Raw genomic sequence first — 21136 nt, forward strand, 5'->3', positions numbered from 1 at the left:
TCCAGAGTAAGACCTAGATGATAAGGCCATTGATGGGATTACACAGCACCGGGTGCAGTTGGTGGGTGTAATCATACTGGAAGATGGGGGATCTGTGTGGAGGAGGCCCCAGTCCCAATCCGAGCAGGCTTGGAGATCTACGCCCCGGGTACTGCACACCTGGGTTCCTCTGCCGGTTCCTTCATGCATGAGGCACGTCCAAATGTGTGGAGAGTGGTCTTAAGCATGGCTGTGGCTGGAACCAGAGGTCTCCAGATGGGGAGGGAAACTTGGAAAGTACCAGAGAAAAAAAAAATTTCTACCTTAAAACATTACAGAAGTTTTTCTAACTTAAATCTTATTGAAGCATAAGCCTGGCATCTGAGGGATTCAAATAATTGGACACTTTGCTATGAGAGGCAAAAAGTAGAGGAAGAAAAAAGTCAGGACTAGGGATAAGGTTCAATTATTGTGCTGCACGTCCTCTTCCACCCTTTTTGTCCTACATAATTTAAGTGAACTTTACAGCTCCTACTTGGGGTATTAATACCAAAGGTAAATGAACATAAGGCACCAGCATATATGAAAACCAAAGATATGTGTACAAAAAATATCAAATTTTGGAATGAAACAGCTTTGGTTTCAGCTTGTTTTAGAAATAATCACTTCAAAAAATAGAATTTTATTTCACGACTTGTCACAGCTTTAATGGCTTTTGGTTTTAATCATGATCATATCCTTTTCAAGCCCTACTTCTTCCAGAGATAAGGTGTGGGGAAATAACGCCTGACAAGAGAACACTCCTCAGCAGCAGCTACTGAAGGCTGGGAGAATAGGGTATGGTGGGCCAGAGTGCTGTGATCCTTCTTTCCTACCCATCTCTGAAAGAACTGAGAGCTCTGGACTCTTTTCTCTCTGTCATCTTCCACCTCACCCTAACCTCCCAATGTCGTTGCCATTCTCGGCAGATGAACCCTAAGTGTCCGGCTAAAACATGTACTTATTTAGTAATCTTTAGTGATCTGTAGGAGAGAGGGCAATGTTGAAAAAAAAAAAGTTACAGGCAAGTCACTTCCTTTTCTTTCTTCTTTTTTTTCAATGAATCGTCAGATAAATTTACAGACTTACAGACTTTCATGATTGCGTTTCAATGTTCAAGTACCCATCCCTCCACCAGTGCCCATTCCCCACCCCTAATGTTCCCAGTATCCCTCCTCCACCCCGTCCCATCTCCTGCCTCTGTGGCAGGCACAATCCCTCTTACTCTGTCTGTCCTTTTGGGTGTTATGGTTTGCAATACAGGTAACAAGCAGCCATCATGTCACTTCCTTTTCTATCCTGAAGATAAGGACTGGAGCAGACTCCGGCTGAAACTCTGGCTCTAGCTTCCACGATCAACACTGGAAGATTTCCCTATCCCATTACGCTCCCTCAAGTTGTTACGATCACTGTCATCCGAGACGGGACGAAGGGTAAAAGACGTCTCCCAGACTCTTTCCCTCTCCACCTGAGGCAAACCTTAGCAAACAGTTTACGTATTTTTCCAGCTACTCTCCACGCAGAATCTTTCAACACACCCAAGGAAGGCTTTGCAGCTCGTTCATTTTGGGGAACCTCTAGTTTTTGGTGTTTTTTTTTTTTTAAAACGCTCTCATCTGGACCTGGAAGCCAGCGCCTCAATCTGCAGACATTACTTCAGATCGTCATCCCTCTGCATTTTAACACCTTTGCTTCTCAAGCGGTCCGCGGCCTCGGTGGCTGCCACAGCAACCAACACACACGGGACTGATTCCGCTTGAGGGCCGGCCCGCCTTCAACCTCACTTGACAAGCACAACCGCCTTCCAATCCCAAGCGTAGCTCCGCAAGAAGAACTTCCGCCTCTCTCTTTACCCCGCCCCCTCTCAAGTTGATTGGCCAAAATTCCTCCAGGTTTGAGCTCAGACTTCGCGCCCGAAGCCGGCGCGCAGTGATGACATCAACATCGGCAGCGAACATCGGCCTCTGGGAGGAAGGGGCGGGCTTCCGGGGCTGCCGGCCTGACCGCTGAGAGCTGCTGTCATGGCGGCCGCTCGGTGGGGCTTTTTGGCCGTTCTCCTGCTGCTGCTCTCAGGGCATGCCCACACCTCGGAGGCGCCCGGGGCTACTGCGGACGGGTTGGGAGGGGGTGCGGCCAGCTTGGGGGATCGTTTCAAGATCGAAGGACGTGCGGTTGTTCCCGGGGTGAAGCCCCAGGACTGGATCTCGGCCGCCCGAGTGCTGGTAGACGGCGAGGAACACGTCGGCTTCCTTAAGTGAGCATCCTAAGGGCACCGGGAAAACCGTCGGAATGGAAGCGGGGGAACATGCTTCCTAGGGGAGAGGAGTGTCAAGACCCGACGACGTCGCTGTGCCAGGGTGTGCCAGGGTGCCGGGGTGGGCACGCTAGCGGCCTGGGTCGGGAGGCCGGGGGAGGCTTTCCTCTTGGTGGTCCAGCGAAATGCGGGTGGCAAGTGCAGCCAGAGGCCGACGCCGTGGGGGTCAATGATCTGCCATTTTCCCCCTTTTTTGGGGGGGGGGGTGTGCACACCTGGCGGGCTTCCTCTGGACTTTGCGTTCAGGGGTCACTCAGGTGGTACCCGGGGGACCTCGGGATGCTGAGGATCGAACCCGGGTCGGGCGGGTGCAAGGGAAGTGCCCTACCCGCTGTACTATCGCTCCTGCCCCTCTAGCATGCCATTTTGCCAGGTATGGAAAAGAGCATCTTTGGACCCCCGGGACAGGTGAACCCCTTGTTTTTCTCTCGCCGGATCTTTTCCTTCGCTTCTCCTCCAGTCTCCCTGGAATCTGGCCGCCCGAGCGTTCCTATTCATCTTGAGGTTGCCGTAGAAAGATGCTAAGCAAGTGGGAATTCTCAATGCCCCAAGGGCCGCTTGTGATGACAGAGACCTGGAGGCTAATGTTGCTGCTTCTAAAATTAATGGGCCCTCAAGTCCCTAATCAAAGCACCTTTTTTTTCTTTTTTAGCTGGAGGTGGGGTTGTTCTTTTTTTCACTTGAGTTTATCCAGGGATTTGCACCATCACACTTGGCATTTATATGAGCCTAGAGTCCCTCCCATTGTGTACTGCTTCTGTCTTTTCTAACAGTTAAGTAGAAATGGAGTGCTAGCCCATGTTCAGAGATGTGGTAAATTAATTAGCACTCTAATTTTGCAGCATCCTGCTTTTTCAGAAATCTAGGAACAGGTCTGATGTTTTAAACATCATAACGATGATTTTTAAATATGTACTGAATTATGTGTAGGATACACTTTTTGGAAAGTGAAACTGTGATTCGAAAATGTTTAGAAGTGTTTGGTGGATCTGTACTCCATCAAGTGGTGTCTAAAAAATAGATAACTTAAATGTGACTATTTCATTCTAAATCTGACTTGTAAGTATTCATATCTTCCAGGTGCCTTTAAAATTAGTTTGTTTTTACTTTGCTTATTTGGGGGCCATACATGCTATGCTCAGGACTCACTCCTGCCTCTGCACTCAAATCACTCCTGGTGGTGCTCAGGGAACCGTATGGGGTGCTGGGGCTGGGACCTGGGTCTGCTGCATGGAATCAGTTACCTGCTTTATTATCTCTGGCTCCAAATGAGAATTTTAACCTCAACAAATGCTCATTACTGGTATAATAATTAAATTCTGGACTTAGGGTATTTTTTGTTTGTTTGTTGAATCATCGTGAGATAGTTATAAACCTTTCATGTTTGAGTTTCAGTCATACAATGATTGAACACTCAGCCCTCCAGCAGTGCACATTTTCCACCACCAGTGTCCCTAGTGTCCCACCTTCCATCCCAACCCTCCCCCTGCCTCTATGGCAGACAATTTCCCCCATACTCTCTTTTGGGCATTATGATTGCAATATAGATGCTGAGAGGCTATCACTTTTGATCCTTTATCTACTTTTAGCACACAACTCCCGTCCCGAACGATCCCTGTAACCACCAATGACTTAGTGATCCTTAGGGTATTTTTTGGTGATAGGGTCACTACAATGTTGATGTTGTGATGTCTAGATCCAGCTGAGGCCGCCACATGCAGGGCAAGTCCCTTAAGCTTTTACTATTTTTTGTTGTTGTTTGTTTTGTTTTTGGGTCTATACTTGGGCTCACTCCTGGCTTTGTGTTCAGGGATCATCACTCCTGAAGGTTCTCTGGGGACCATATGTGGTGTCAGGAAGGGGCAGCTACATGCAAGGCAATTGTCTTACCTGCTATAGTATCTCTTCAGAGCCTATCTGGCCCCAACTTAGGGCATTCTTTTAAGATTATTACCTTTTTTTCCCCCCTGGGAGCGGGGGATACTCCCAGAGTTGCTCTGGATTTACTCCGTCTCTGTGCTCAGAGATCACTGATGGAGGTTGGGGTACCATATGTTGTGCTCAGAACTGAACCCAGGTTGTCTGATTTCAAAACAAATGCATTGCATGTTGTACTGTAGCTCTGGTTCTGAACCCTAATTTTTGAGATTTTAATTAACCATTACTCTCTTTTCTGTGACATAAAATTCTTTTTAAAAAGCTTGTGTTGGGGCTGGAGCATAGAAAGTAGAGATTTAACATCTTATTACCTCTTTTCCGTCTTTTTGGAATCATACGACCTGTTTTTAATAGTAAAATACATATTCTTAGTTAACTTTTTTTAACTTTATAATAAGTAGCTTCTGATACCATTTAATGTTTTTCCATTTATATGTAGAAAAATTCATAAGAATTAGTATGAAGGGGACTGAATGTGGCTCAGTGGTAGAGCACTTGAGTTGCATTCCTGCTATTGCATAACTAACATGCAATTTTAACTTTTATTTATTGAAAGTGGCTTGAACTTGGAATTTCAACTGAGACTACCTGTTGCTACATGTTCTTGTCACTCTTTATGTAATTTATAATTTAATTAACCAGGGGGACGGAGAGTAGTACAGCAGGTAGAGCATTTGTTTGCAAGCAGCAAATCTGGGTTTGATTCCTGACATCTATATGGTGTCCTGAACACCGCCAGGAGTAATTCTTTTTTTGGGGGGGTCACACCTGGCAATGTACCAGGGTTACTCTTGGTCCATGCACTCAGGAATTACTCCTGGTGCTGCTGGGGGGAACATATGGGATGCTGGGAGTCAAACCCCGTTCACCCGAGTGCAAGGCAAATGCCCTACCTGCTGTGCTATTGCTCCAGCCTCAGGAGTAATTCTTCAGTGCAGCGCCAGGAGTAACCAACCCCTGAGCATTACTGGGTTGGCCCCAAAACAAGACAAAAAATTTATTTAATAAATTCTCTGGGAGGGGCTGGAACAATAGCACAGCGGGTAGGGCGTTTGCCTTGCACGCGGCCAACCCGGGTTCGATTCCCAGCATCCCACATGGTCCCCTGAGCACCACCAGGGGTAATTCCTGAGCGCAGAGCCAAGAGTAACCCCTGTGCATTGCCGGGTGTGACCCAAAAAGCAAAAAAAAATTAAATAAATAAAAATTCTCTGGGAGGGTTTATGTAGATGTTTTTCTTCTTCGCTGAATGTGGCCAAAAAAACCACACAGAATTATTATAATAGAAAAACACCCAGATTATTAACACCCATGAATTATTATAAAATTGGTTATCTTGGGGTCAGAGCACTGCATAGTCATTATTTATATACATATATATGGTATATATGTATATATAATATATATTTAAATGAACTGAGACAATGTACTGTCAGATCACTCCTGGTCTGGGTTCAGTCCCTGAAACTGCTTATATTCCTCCCCTGCAAAAAAAAAAAAAAAAAAATTCTTGAACTGAGTACCAAGCTAGCATCAGCAGGAATGGCCTCTGTTAAAGAAGAAAATGTGGGGCCCTAGAGAGATTGGACAGCGGGTAAGACACTGTCTTGCACACGGTCAATATGAGTCTGGTCTTTGGTATTCTATTTTGTTCCCTTAGCCTGCTGGGAGTGATCTCGGAGCACAGAGCCAGGAGTTTGTCTTGAGAACCGTTGGGTGTCACCCAACTGCCCCCCCACAACTGCCAAAGGAAAAAAATGGAAGCTATACACAGAATAATTGAAGTAAAGTTAATAAAAGATTAAATAACGTAGTCATGCTGTAGGGATACAGTGTGTACCCTCCAGCTTATAACTTCAATTATAACCAAATAAGACTATTATATCTTGTTATTGTAATTAGATAAAGCTATTATAATAAAGGTTATTGGACCTTATAATGGAAAAAGGGACTGCCTAATAAGAAGCTCTGCCTCTGTACACAGCCAACTGGAGTTGGTCTCTCAGAGAGAAAGAAAGCCAGGGGGAAAATTTACCAAGTAAGCTAATATACTAAACAAACTCATTGTCTTCCCCTCCCTCCTGTCTGCAGGGAGAAGGATGGAAATTTGGTCTGTAACGCATTTATAAGACTTCCAGCCTAGAAATAACAAGTTAAGTTTTTTTCCATTTCAGTTCTGTTGTAGGTTAGCTTATTTTCTTGAAGTAGCAAAGACCATTTACATTTTTGTGAATACTGCAAATATTACAGGATTAATTATTCCTTTAACTTTGAAAGAGCCTAATAATGATTTAAGAAGTGTTATTTTGATCTGTGGACATGACATTATCACCTTGTTTGTTTTGTTTTTGGGTCCCACCTGTCAGAGCTCAGGGATCACTCCTGGTCAAGCTCAGGGACCATATGGGTGCCAGGGATTGACCTGGGTTGGCCAGGTGCAAGGCAAAAGTAGTATCTCAGAGATACCACTGGGTATCTCTCCAGCCCCAAATTACCAGTACTTGATGGGATTTAACTACCTCAACATTTTAAATTTATACCTATCCAAAAAGTATCCTAAGTAGATGGGAACTATTTGTGGAACAAACAATAACTACCTTCTTGTTTAAATAGTAACAAATGGCAAGATGAAAATTTAAAATTATTTTTTAAAAAGCCATTTTAAATTAAGAAATTGGGATGCAAGGCTTTTTTTCTCTGGAGAAGCCCCTGTTCTCTCTTACACACTTAATTTCTCTCTTACTCTCTCTCTTTCTCCCCTCAAATCTAAATTTCTTTGGTCTGGAAAGATGGGTAAGATGCTTACCTTGTATGTGGTTGACCTGGGTTTGATCCCTGGCATAGCATACGGTTCCCCAAGCACTACCAGGAGTGATCATGAGCATAGAGTCAGAAGAAAGCCCTAAGCACTGCCAGGTGTGGCTCAACCCTCCACTCCCCCCAAAAAATTGCTTCTCTAAAATTGTTTGGTGAGAACTGAAAAGACAGTGCAGCAAGTAAGGCACTGCTTTGGATGCGGCTGCAATTGCCGTGACCCTACTTTGAATTCTCCACACCACATATGGTCCCCTGAGTACTCTCCAGGAGCTCTCCTCAGAACAAAGCCAGGAATAGCACCTGAGCATCACTCAGTGTGGCCTAAACCTCTCAGTAATCCCAAAATTGTTAAAACTATTGGAAAGGGGCTGGAGAGATTGTATAGTGGATAGGGCGCTTGCTTTGCTTGTGACCAACCTAGTTTGATTCCTGGCATCCCATGTGGTTCCTCAATATCCCATATGGTCCCCCAAGCAGGAGCGTTCCTGAGTGCAGAGCCAGGAGTAATCCCTGTGTATCATCAGATTTAGTTCCTTTCACCTTTCACCCCCCCCCCCAAAAAAAGACTATTGGCAATATTGGAGCCCTAGTATTATAGTAGTAATTGTAATTTCCCTTGAATGAAGGCACTTATTAAGAAGAAGTATAATCCTGTCACCTATCTCTGTTTCCTTGAAGGAGTAGTGGTTCTTTCTATGTCGAGTTTCTTTGTTACTGTGCAGTAATCGGGTGTTTCAGAGCCCATTCAGTATAATTAGGGAAGTTGAAGCATGGGGCTAACGCTTGCCAGTTTTGAGTTTTTTCCTTATTGATTGCTCTGATATCAGTGTGGTAGGGTAGAGTGGGGGATATGGCTTAAATCATGAGTTAATGTGATTTAAAACATAAGAATAAACTGTTAATTAGAAATAAAAAATATTTTTATTTTTCCAGGACAGATGGGAGTTTCGTAGTTCATGATATACCTTCTGGATCTTATGTAGTAGAAGTTATTTCTCCAGCATACAAGTTTGATCCTGTTCGAGTAGATATTACTTCAAAAGGAAAAATGAGGTGAGGATACCAGATTTGATTTTTACCAAAGTCTAGGTTACTGAACTATATGTTATATAGTTATATATCTATGTATGGTTATGTATAGTCCATGTGTATTTATATATTATGTATTTTTCATTGTAGATTTCTTTCAGAATTTATGGTTAAGGTTGAAAGTTTCTTATTTAAACTAAAGCTATTCCTTAAAATATTTGAAGCCTCTTTAGTATTGTTTTAATCTAACATTGCTAATACTGTAAGTTGAGCTTCCTCCTGCAGTGGCTTACATGACTTACATTTTATTTTGAAGTTCCTAATATGACAATTTAACGAAGAGGTAAGATTATTTATTATGAAACAAAAAAATATTGAAAGTATCATTAGTTGGAAATATTTTAACTTTTCTAAGTTAGAATTATTTTTCTCCCCTGTGTGAAACGTCCATCGGTGCATCCTGAGCATTGTGGCCCTATGGTTCCAGGCGCTTGGCCACCCACGCCCCCTGCCATCAAAGCCGAGCCAGTGGTATCAGGAAGCTGCTTCCTGTCCCTTGAGTACCAGGCAATTCCCTGGTGCAATACCCAATGTCTTGGGCAAATCTTTGCATTTCATGTTCAGCTCTATTTAAAAGTAAACTCTTGGAAACTTAAAAAAAAAAAATTACTGGGCTGGAGAGATAGCACAGTGGGTAGGGCGTTTACCTTGCACGCAGCCAACCCGGGTTCGATTCCCAGCATCCCATATGGTCCCCTTGGGGGAGCATGTACTCAGCCCACTGTGCAATATCTCCAGCCCTGCATTGGGATATTTTAATTATTCCTCTTAATGTTTGTTTGTACGTTAACCTGGAAATTTCTATGGTTTTTTTTTCTTTCTAAAATATTTAGCATACAATGAAAATTGAATATTTCTTGGGAAAACGATAGCTTACATTGTAGAGTTTGTCAAAGAAAGGCCCATGATAATAAAATGAAAAGCACAGTAAGTTAACTAGGAAAAAATCTTAGAATTATTAAGTAGATGAACATATGTTTTCAAGTTGAAGTGAAGAAACTTTGGACTACTTAAGAATGAAATATGAAGTATCACAAGTCTATCTGAAGTTGGAATAAGTTGTATAGATGTTCATGGTACTCTGATTCAGCCTTTTGCTATAATCACTGTTTGTATTGAGTTGGTTAGTTCCATGCCAATAGTATTCTCTTGGTTTAATTTGACCAGTAAATATATGATGAAATTCAATTATTTTTCTAACTTCAGCACAATTGGCAAATATGAAACAACTTTAAGTGTTAATGTCTCTTTGAGCTACCACCAAATTTATGTTGCAGTCCTAAAGCAATAGTCCTGCAAAGGGAAAAAAAAGTGAGAGGTTAAGAGATGTGTATTTTACTATTTTGGTATGTGTCTATATATAAGTTGACTTTATAGACTTTAAATTGAACTGATGTAGTATGAGTTTTTGGTTGTAATATATTTTCTCTTTTTTGCTTTATTTATTTATTTATTTGCTTTTTGGGTCATCCCGGCGATGCAAAGGGATTACTCCTGGCTCTGCATTCAGGAATTACTCCTGGCAGTGCTCAGGGGACCATATGGGATGCTAGGAATCGAACCCGGGTTGGCTTGTGCAAAGCAAATGCCCTACCTGCTGTGCTATCTCTCTAACCCCTTGCTTTATTTATTTATTTTTAATTTTTACTAGTGAAACACCATGAGTACAGTTGTAGACTTACAAATTGTTGTGCTTGGGTTTCAGTTATACAATGATAGAGTACCCATCCCTCCACCAGTGCCCATTCTCCACCACCACTAATCCCAGTATCCCTCCCACCCCCCATCCCTCCATCCCACCCTGCCTCTGTGGCAGGGCATTCCCTTTTGCTCTCTCTCTCCTTTTGGGTGTTGTGGTTTGCAAAAGAGGCCTTGAGGGGCAATCATGTTTGGTCTATAGTCTGCTTTCAGCATGCATCTCCCATCCTGGGCGGATCTTCCCAACGCCCTTTATTTGGTGCTCCCTTCTCTATCTGAGCTCCCTTTTCCTCTAGCATGTGTGGCTGGCCTCCAAGCCATGGAGCAAACCTAGTGGTACTAATCTCGGCCACACTTGAGTGTTAGTCTCCTATTTTGTTACTTTATGTTCCCCAGATGAATGCTATCTTTCTATGTCTGTCCCTCTCTTTCTGACTCATTTCGCTTAGCATGATACTTTCCATGTAGAACCACTTGTATGTAAATTTCATGACTTCATCCTTTCTAACAGCTGCATAGTACTCCATTGTGTAGATGTACCAAGTTTCTTTAACCAGTCATCTGTTCTGGGGCACTCAGGTTTTTCCAGATTCTAGCTGTTGTAAACAGTGCTGCCCTTGCTTTATTTTTAACCATTGAAATTTTCTAAGTATAACACATACATATGTGTATGTATGTTATATTTCAAATACAATTACACATAGATCTATCTTACATTTATTTAGCCCATTGACAGATTTGCCATTGTTTATATAACCAGTTTCTTTTGATGGACAGGTAGAGTTTTCCCTCTTTTATTTTAGCATGCGTGGTGAACAGAGACAATTATTTTGTGGTAATCTAAATTCTTGATATTATTAAGCCAATATTATAATTATGCTAAATATATATTATTTGGAAACAAATTTTTCCCTAATTGAGGGGTGCACATTCAGCAGTGCACAGGGATGACTCCTGACTCTGCACTCCGGGATCACTGCTGGTGGGGCGTGGGGACCTTGGGGGCTCCTGGGGATTCAACCTGAGTTGGCTGTGTGCAAGGCAAGTGCCCTCTGATGTATTATCCCTCCGGTCCCTGTCCCCCTTTTTTGTTTTGGGGCCACACCTAACAATCTCAGGGGTTACTCCTGGCTCTGAACCCAGAAATCACCCCTGGTGGTGTACAGGGGACCTTATAGGATGCCAGGAATTGAACCTTGGTCTTCCACATATAAGGTAAGTGCCTTACCCGCTGTGCTCTCTCCGGTCCACTGTCACTGTCTCTGTCACTGTCTTCCTGTTGTTCATCGATTGCTTCGAGCAGGCCCCAGTAACGTCTCCTTCGTCCTAGCCCTGAGATTTTAAAAAGTGCCACATTCAGGGCTCTTTCAGGGTCAGGAGAAAGAGACCCATAATTGTTACTGGTTTTTGGCATATTGAATACGCCACGGGGGGTTTGCCAGATTTTGCCGTGTGGGCAGGATACTTTTGGTAGCTTGCCAAGTTCTCCAGAGTAAGAACTAGATGAGAAGATGTCTTGGCCATTGATGGGATTAAACTGCGCTGGGGGCAGTTGGTGGGTGTAACGCCTACATATTGGAAGATGGGGGATTTGGGTGGAGGAGGCCCCAGTCCCAATCCGAGCAGGCCTGGAGATCTACGCCCTGGGTACTGCACACCTGGGTTCCTCTGCCGGTTCCTTCATGCGTGAGGCTTGTCCGAATGTGTGGAGAGTGGTCTTAAGCATGGCTGTGGCTGGAACCGGAGGTCTTCAGCTGCCAGGTCTCTGCTCAGGGTAGGGAGGGAAGCTCAACCCACTCTCCTCCAAGGTGCCACAGTGAGGACAGCCCCGCACGGAGGCAGGAGACTATTTTGTCCAAATTTTAATCTTTGCTTTCTTGGCTATTGTTTACTAAGAGCAATAGTGAAGTTTGTACTGAGAGTAATATCTTGCAAAGATGCTTATAATTGGCTGCATTGGGGGAATGGGACTCCCCTGCAGAACTTAGGAGCCCTGGGGCCACTCTTAGCAATAGTTGGACTGACTGTGCAGCTCTACAGTTCAGTGCCCCTGGGATCTGTCAGGGCCATACCTGGCAGTGCTCTGGGGGAGCCATATTAAGTCCTGGGAGTTGAACTCAGGGCTCTGACAAAAGCCATGTCATTCAGTCCTTTGTGCTTTCTCCCTGGCTCCCATAACTTTTCTGTTTTATGAAGTGTTTTCCAAGCATTGCTTAAGAGTCTCGGGGGCTGAAGCAATAGCACAGCGGGTAAGGTGGTTTCCTTGCATGTGGCCAACCCAGGTTCGATTCCCAGCATCCCATATTGTCCCCCCGAGCACCACCAAGAGTAATTCCTGAGTACATGAGCCAGGAGTAACCCCTGTGCATCGCCGGGTGTGACCCAAAAAGCAAAAGGGAAAAAAATAAGAGTCTCAAGGTTCTTGCTGACAGTTCTCAGCCCACAAGACATTGAATGCAGGTTTCCAAGGATCTGGTGCTGCTTTAGCTCTGGCAATTACCTTGGCCAAGTTGGCAAAGCCCAGGGGCTTCTGGGGCTGCATCCAATGATGTTTGGGGTACTGTGTATGTGAAGCGGGGAGAGGGTCACTTTTGGAGGTGCTCAGGGCTTACTCTTGGCTCTATATTCAGAAGTTACTCGTGGAGATACTCAGGGGACCTTATGAAATACTGAGAATCAAACCCTGGTCAAGGACCTTCTCTTACCAACCCATACTATGTCTATACATATACAGACATATATGTGTGTTTGTGTGTATACAACATATACACACATCTACACATATACACATATATACACACATCTACACATATACACACATACACACATACACACATTTATGGATGGCGAGGGTACAGTGTTAAGGTGCATGCATTGTATGCAGCTAACCACAGTGACCCCCTCCCTGCCTCACACACACAGAGCTGGGAATAGCTCCTGAGAATCACCAGGATGTGGTTCCAAACTATAACAAATAAGAAAGAAATTACCCAAAGTCTATACAGTTAAGGGATAGACACAAAGTGAGAATGTGACAAGATGTAAAGAAGGAAATGTCTTGTGGCCCAAGTGATATTAACAATGGGTAGGTGGCTTGCCTTGCATGTGGCTGACCCGGATACTATCTCCAGTGTTCCATATGATCCCCCGAGCATAGAGCCAGGAGTAACCTTTGAACATCACAGGGTGTGGTCCAAAAAAGAAAGAAAAATAATAAGCATTTTTACATATGTTACGTTTGCTAATAGAACTTTCAGAAGGAAATGATAGAGAAATGAGGGGAATGAGTTTCCAAAAAAGTTGATATGGAATATCAGTATGAACATGGGTGAGAGGTTTTGATAGAAATTAATGGCATCTGTTAAATTGTAGTGTTACCTTTGGCCCTATTTCAGGTGTTTTTAATAAATTTTTGCTGTAAAACAGGTTTGGAAATTGGGTACATCATCCTATAATATACCCAGCTGTAGCAATATGCTCAATTTAGACAACAATTAGATATATCTCATACAATCAGATACCAGCATTTTAATTTGTATTATTTTGGTAATAATTTACAAATATACCACTATTGCAGTTGTAATTATTAAATGTAACCAAAAAGCCTTAGAGCAGAAATGATTGTTTTGGACTATACCTGGCTATGCTTGGGGAGCATGTGGTGCTGGGGTGGAATCTCTGTCTCTACCATGCAAAGTGTATGCTCAGTCTATGGAGCTGTCTCTCTTGCCCTTGAATTTTTTTTAAAACTTTATGGTTTTGTGGGGGGAGAGACCTTGGTCGCTATGGTTCTGAGTTTAGTGGTTAGAGCCAGAGATTGGGGGACTCTGTGGTGCCAGGAAGAAAATTGGAATTGGCTAAATGATCTCCAACCCTTGTAAGCTTTTTCTGTGACCAGAGAGTTATAGGTAATTAAGAATTTGACTGGATAGTATACTCGGTAAAGAGCTTGCCTACACATGATGGACCTAGGTTCTATTCCTGGTACCACCACGAGTGATCTTGGATCACAGAGCCAGGAATAAGCCCTGACCATTGCTTGGTGTGGCCGAAAAACAAATCAGACAACAGCAAACAAGAGTTTGTTTAACCCACAGGCCTAAGTAATAACAGAACTAAGAAGTTGGTTTTTTGGTTCCAAGTTCAGTGTGCCTTATTTACATTTGTTAACCAAATATTGATAAAACAGCTTTGATCAGATTTTTTTAGATTAAAAATTTAAATGCCAAAGCATTTTGAAAGAATGTAACCAAAAATTGTAATTATAAGGCATTGTTAATATGTTCTAGGAAGGTCTTCTAAAAGATAATTTTAAAAATAGAATTACTGATGATCCTTTAATGTTGCTTTATCAGAGCAAGATATGTGAATTACATCAAAACATCAGAAGTGGTCAGACTGCCCTATCCTCTCCAAATGAAATCTTCAGGCCCACCGTCTTATTTTATTAAAAGGGAATCCTGGGGCTGGACAGACTTTCTTATGAACCCAATGGTATGTATCAATTTGCGTAAAGTTTATTTACTAATCTGTACATGTGCCTCCAAGTATTTAAAAACTTCTAGAGGTCTGGTTGTTTGATCAAAGGATACTTGTTAATAGTTACTGAATTTTAGAAACTTTGAATACTTGCTTTGAAAACATATGAAAAGAATAAAGTGAAAATTGCCTCATTGATTTGCCACTACATTGTGAAACAATGCTTGAATAATTATAATTGAACATTTTAAAGTTCAAATAGAAGAGATTATGGTAAGTCACACATTGTCCTCCCTCTTTCCTTGTATTAGTCCATTGATAGACGTGCCATTGTTTGTTTGTTTGTTTTGTTTGTTTTTTTGCTTTTTGGGTCATACCCAGTGATGCTCAGGGGTTACTCCTGGCGGTTCTTAGGGGACCATATGGGATACTGGGGATTGAACCTAGGTAGGCCGCGTGCAAGGTAAATGTCCTATCCGCTGTGCTATTGCTCCGGCCCATGCCATTGTTTGTTAACTAGTGCCTGTTGACTGAATGAGTGAGATTTTCTTTTCTCCTGTTTTAACATATGTAGTGATCAAATAAGTTATACTATGGTAATATAAAAACTTGATATTATCATAACTGCCATGTTACCAACACTGAGCTATAATGTTACAATGTCCACCAATGATAAAACTTCCCAGGGATATATGCCTCTGCATCGTTTCATTTCCACGCCTGAGCATTGAACTCAGTGGTAGAACACTTACCTTGCGTATTCTGGGTTCAATCCCCAGCACCTCCCCAAAGAAGTTCTTTATTGACTTCTATATTTGCTATTTTCAAAGTTGAATTACTTTAGAATTGTGTTTTAATTTTGTCCTTATTGATATCTACTAGATGATAAATGAAAATATTAGGAACTGTGTACCTCTTTTCAAGAGATGGATAAATTAGTACCTAGGATCTGCGAGCATGAATAAGAAAGGAAGGAGAACAAATGGGAGAAGTCAGCAATGAGAGTAGGAAGATTATTGAGAAGTATCTTCCATGTTCTCATTTCTGAAATTGCATGGAAACATATCTAGCATTAGAACCTTTTGGGTCATTTTTAAAATCTGATAGGCATTTTAATTACAAATGGATTTTGTTACAAATGGAAAAAGGCATCGATAAAAGGGGCAATACTGTGCTTTCTCCAAGAACCACAGTCATCTGAAAGAAGCAGTTCAGCTGGCATGAGTATCACAATCTCAATGCCAGACTGCAGATTTGAAAATGAACCTGGGACAAGGGAGACAGGTCAGAGGGTTAGACTGTGAGTGTGTGCCTGGTACGGCTTTGTACCCCAACTCCACCCTGCATGACTGGGTGTGGCCTTGGGAGCCCCCAAGCGCTGCTGGAGTTACCCTGGTGTCTTTCAGTTCCTCTTCTCCTGTGTATCACTTCATCTCCATGCCTTTTTATTGAACTGTCTGACCAGCACCACTGCCATGTGGAGTATCGCTCACTGGGAGTAATCCTAGGGGCCCTTGAGCACTGCTTGAGTGGTTCCCGTCTTCTTTATCCTCTATCCTCTCATAAAGTGAAATATAGTTTACACAGTATTTTGTGTTCATTAAAATTTCTAAACCCACAAAATTTTAGGTGTCACAAACATAAAAGAAGTGATAAATCCAAGCATACAGAGATACAGAGGTTTAATCTCTCTGTACAGCAGGTATTGAGGAGTACTTTGCTATCAACAGGTCTAGTGAAAGAGTTGAGATGGTTACTCTAGTTTCATTCTGTGTACATCATTTGAATTTCTAATTTTGTTATTTACTGTTAAGTGCAGATTTTGTTACAAATGGAAGAAATGTTTTCTCAATTCTTGTACTTTCACAGGTTATGATGATGGTCCTTCCATTATTGATATTTGTGCTTCTGCCCAAAGTAGTCAACACAAGTGATCCTGATATGAGACGGGTAAGATGATTATGGATTTGTTTGCTTGTTTGTTTGGGGGCTGTACAACTGGATTACTACTGACTTCGCATTCAGGAATTATTCCTGGTGGGCTCGGGGGACCATATGGGATGCAGAGGATCAAACCCAGGTCATCCGTGTGCAAGGTAAATGCCCTACCCACTCTGGCCCCTGTGGATTTCTGAAACATTCTCATGCCTGTTCTATTTGTTGTGACTGATCACTTGAGTGTTTCAGCTTTTCCCTAATTCCCAAGCCAAACTTATCTAAGATGTTCTGTAAACATTGGCTCTGCCTGATAATAAAGAGATAATAAGCATTTCATTTTTTACAGAAGTTTCTCCAAAGTAGTATAACTTTCAGATTGATTTGAAATGAAAGATTTTTTTCCCCCAGGCAGGTGTTTTGAACTACACTACTGGTGGTTCTCGGTCTACACTTAGCTCTGTGATTAGGGGTCTTTCTGGGCACTGATCTGGGACCCTTTGGTGCAGAGGACTGAATCAGGGATAGCTGCGGGTAAGGCAGATGCCTGAGCCTTTATATTCTCTTTTATTTAACCAAGTTATGTAGTGATAGATCTCAAAGCACACTGTAACCCCATTTCTTTTTTTCTTTTTTTGCTTTTTGGCTTACATCTAGCGATACTCGGGTTATTCCTGGCTCTGCACTCAGGAATTACTCCTGGAGGTGCTCGGGGGACCATATGGGATTGAACCTGGATCGGCTGCATGCAAGGCAAACGCCCTACCTGCTGTGCTATTGCTCCAGCCTCTGTGATCCCCATTCTTAGTAGAAGTTCTAGCTGTTAACAGACTTGAATGAAGAACCCAGGTGACAATTTGATAGCGTAGATATCTTGCAAATGGAAACTTTGATTTTGATTCCTGGTACCATCACCTGTACCAACAACTCTACTGTTCCAGCTCTACAAGTCATGTCCAGCCACACCACAGCCAAGTGTGTCAGCACCGTAACTTGATGTGTAGTCTTTAACAAACACTACAGCATAATGCAAGCACAGTAGTCTAGTGTGTGCCAGTCAGTCCTCGTCATCACAAAAACAGAGGTAAGGGAGAAGGTTGGGGGAACATTTGGGGAGAAGAAAGTACTGTGTGTAGGGCACCTGCCATGCACACAACTGACCTGGGTTTGATCTCTGGTGTCTTGTATGGTCCCTGAGCCCTGCCAGGAGTGATCTTTGAACACAGAGTTGGAGTAATGCCTGACTACAGCTGAGTTTACCCCCCCTTCTCACACTTTCCCCCAAAAAGACTTGGAGGACCCCAGTATTTTTCATATCTCTGTACTTTGTCTTCCTACAGGAGATGGAACAGTCAATGAACATGCTGAATTCCAACCATGAATTGCCTGATGTTTCTGAGTTCATGACAAGACTCTTCTCTTCCAAGTCATCTGGCAAATCTAGCAGTGGCAGCAGTAAAACTGGCAAAAGTGGAGCTGGTAAAAGGAGGTAGTCAGGTGGTCTGGAGCTGGCATTTGCACAAACACGGCAACACTGGATGGCATTCAAGTCGAGGAAAATCGTGTAAAGCAACTACTGTAAACTTGAGTCATCCTGAAAGTTGATCTCTTATAACTGTTGTGTGTGATAACTCGTTAGCACATGTTTTGTACTTGGTACACAAGAAAATCCAGCTCTCGTCCTTTGTATGAGGTCAATATTGTTGTCACTGAATTAATTACAGTGTCCTACAGAAAATGACATTAATAAATTATATGAAGTACTATACGTTATGTATATTAAAATAAGTCTTAACACAGAGATAAAACTATCTTGTCTCTTTTTGTGTTTTTTATTTGACAGTTTTCTGTTTTTTTAAATCTGAGTCTTGAATTTTACTGTTCCTGATTAAAGAGAATTGGTTGATATTTTAGAGCAGCATGTACCGTGGTTTTAGTATATCTAGATCTTCCAAAATTATCAGCCCTACCCTGCCATTTAACATGACCCATTATTTGAGCTACAAGGACAATATTCCTGAGGTAGTTTTAATGTTCATAATTACAGTTAACTATGAATAGAAAAATAGAAATACCCTTTCAAAATTCTGGTTTCTGTGTGGGATGTTCATTTTTAAGTATCAGCTCTGTACTATTCTTCAAGTTAAGACGCAGAAATGAGTGCTGATCTGTGCCAGTCTTTGATAGCTTAATATAGGGAAGAAGCACAGATAATAGCAAGGAGTGAATGGCCAGTGGAGAGAAGTGCAACAGTGAGAGAGCTTTCTAGAGTCTAAGTATGGAAAATTAATAGCGTTCCATAAAAGGTTGTTGGTAATATAGCACAGGGAGCTTTTATTTATTTTTCATTTGTAAAATTTGACTTATTTTCTTTTTTTTGTGTTTGAGCCTCACCCCAGAGATCCTGAGCTGCCACTCCAACATGGTGCTCAGGGGACCATGCAGTGTCAGGGATCAAACCCAGGCCGTCTGCATGCAGTGCATGTGCACTCCTCGACCCTAGCACAGATAACTCACAAGTGCCCTCATCTCCCATTATTGATTTTGAATTGGTAGAATATAAATAAGTACTTTCCACTCAGGATTACCTCAAAACTTTTATTTCGGTAAGTTCTAAAAATTTTTTATATCTTTTTGATTGTTTTAACTAGAGATGAATTCTGAAGTACAGTATTACTAGTGAAAGAACTACTCTACTGCTTTCTTAAGATTTTCAAATCAGCCAAAAATAAGGAATTAGACCAGAGTGTACAGGGGTTAAGATGCATGTTGATTTGGCCAACCCCAGTTCATTCCCTGACATCAGCAAACACAGCTGTGAATAGCCCCTGAACACCGTCTGATGTGTCCTCCCCAGATATCAGTAAAATGGGGACTGGTTCCTAACTCCCTTCTGTAATAGGTGCTTGTTTATTTTTAAATTGTTCATTTTATAATGAGCTATATACATTTTCTTTTAAAAGTTCATATGCAGAAAATTTTATTAACTATTTGTATTACATATCAAGGTGGTGAAGTGATGAATGATTTAAGCTAGGTAGACTGGTTACTAGTAGAACTAGGTTTTTTTAAAAGCCATTTATTGAAAATAAGTATTATAACAGTTGAATGGAAACTAGATTTCAAGAGACAAAGGTGAGTCATAGTTGTATGACCAGAAATCGTGATAAAATTCAAATTTGGCTTGTCAAAATTTATACTTGGTGTGAGCAAGAAAGTAGAAAGCATTTCATTTCTAAGGAATTACCATTTTGTTTTCTAATTAAGAAACAGTATACAGATTCTAATACTGCCTAAATATTTATGTGTAGGTATATATATATCCCTATATTACAGAATATTATTGCATCATTTGTATAAAAGAATCTTTGCATAGAATCTTCATGAAATGCTTAGTGTGCTTACAAATGCAGAAAATTTTGTACCATTGTTAATATGGGGTTTAGTGCAGAGAGCCCCTGGTTAGCTGCTAACTTGCTTTGTGACTGTGGGCAGGTCGCTTTGCCTCATTGGACCATGTCATGTTCATTGTTCTATTTCCAGCATTGAGCATTTAGGCACACAATAAATGTTTGTTGAATGAGTAAACACATGGGCCTCGAGTTTTCTCATCTGTAATTTGAGAGATTGGCATTAGATCTTTAAATTTCTTCTGGGTTCTAAAATTTCGTTAAAATTTTAATCCAGTTCTAGTCTATAATTTCTTACCCTTTAGGAACCAGTGAGTGAGCTGTGCCAAACTTTTTTTTCCTTTTTCCTTGTCTTTCTGCTATCACCCATTTGTGCTCTCTCTCTCTCTCTTTCTCTCTCTCGTTCTCGCTCTTGCTCTCTCTCTTTCTCTCTCTCGCTCTCGTTCTCGCTCTTGCTCTCTCTCTCTCTCTCTCTCTCTCTCTCTCTCTCTCTCTCTCTCTCTCTTCCTCCCCCCCTCACCTTGAGGGACCATTGGGATGTCAGGGATCAAAGCAGGGTTGGGCTCATGCAAGACAAGTGCCTTACCAGTTGTACTACCTCTCCAGCACCCCTCCTCCCTCCCTCCCTTCCTTCCTTCTTCCTTCCTTCCTATTTTCCTTCCTTTCAACTTATTTAGAAAGATGTGAGGGGACAGGAGAGAAGTACATGTTGAAGAGAGAACACAGCTTTCTCCAGAGTGTCTTGTATGGAGAGATCCTTGGTATAATCAAACTTCTCAATTCCTATGAATTTCTTTTTGAAGAGATAGCCAAAGAGAGAGCTTAAAGGGCTGAATGCATTCTTTGCACACAAGAAGCCCATGTTTAACATCTGGCACCACATGGGCATTGCCAATAGTGACCTTTCGGCACTGCCAAGTGAGATCCAAACCATATTCCTGACTCCCCCAAAAAAGGATATCTGATCATACATAAAACTGGAACACTGCAAGGATAGATGCTGAGATGCTTAGCAAAAGTATTTACCTCCTGATAGCAGAATTTCTATTAGTTTTTTGTTACTTGTTTTCTTCAGACACTACTTCCACTACCCAGCCGTCGCCACACTCCAGGACGCCTTCCGGATCCGCGTGGCCGCAAGCGGCCGCATGACACATCATAAGACACTAAATACCCATCTTCTGGAATTGTCGTACCATATTTGATAGGGTTCAAATATGGTAACACCTACAAGGGTGATTAGAGGTCGCCCCAAAAGCCTCTATCCCTCTCGGAAAGACTGGCAAGCTACCGAGAGTATTCCGCCCGCACGGAAGAGCCTGGCAAGCTATCCGCTGTGTATTCGATATGCCAAAACCAGTAACTACAACTGGTCTCATTCACCTGACCCTGAAGGCTTCACCGACATGGCAGCACTGAGAAGGATGAGAAAGGAGAG

General features: G+C 42.2%; 1 protein-coding gene across 1 annotated transcript; it reads left to right on the top strand.

Moving 5' to 3' along the window:
- The first annotated feature begins 1987 nt into the window (after positions 1-1987).
- EMC7 (ER membrane protein complex subunit 7) lies at positions 1988-19876 on the top strand. Its single transcript, XM_056133377.1, has 5 exons — positions 1988-2272; positions 8021-8140; positions 14230-14368; positions 16223-16303; positions 17629-19876. Exons 1-5 carry the CDS (start codon positions 2040-2042, stop codon positions 17779-17781), a joined length of 726 nt encoding a protein of 241 aa, XP_055989352.1. The 5' UTR covers positions 1988-2039; the 3' UTR covers positions 17782-19876.
- The last annotated feature ends 1260 nt before the right edge of the window (positions 19877-21136 follow it).

Source organism: Sorex fumeus, unplaced genomic scaffold (assembly GCF_029834395.1).
Source record: "Sorex fumeus unplaced genomic scaffold, SorFum_2.1 ptg000098l, whole genome shotgun sequence".
NCBI lineage: Eukaryota > Metazoa > Chordata > Mammalia > Eulipotyphla > Soricidae > Sorex > Sorex fumeus.

Coding starts and splice junctions, on each gene's coding strand:
- EMC7 (XM_056133377.1), top strand. CDS start 2,040: ATGGCGGCCGCTCGGTGGGGCTTTTTGGCCGTTCTCCTGCTGCTGCTC. Junction 8,141..14,229: donor ACTTCAAAAGGAAAAATGAG/GTGAGGATACCA, acceptor TTGCTTTATCAG/AGCAAGATATGTGAATTACA. Junction 16,304..17,628: donor GTGATCCTGATATGAGACGG/GTAAGATGATTA, acceptor GTCTTCCTACAG/GAGATGGAACAGTCAATGAA.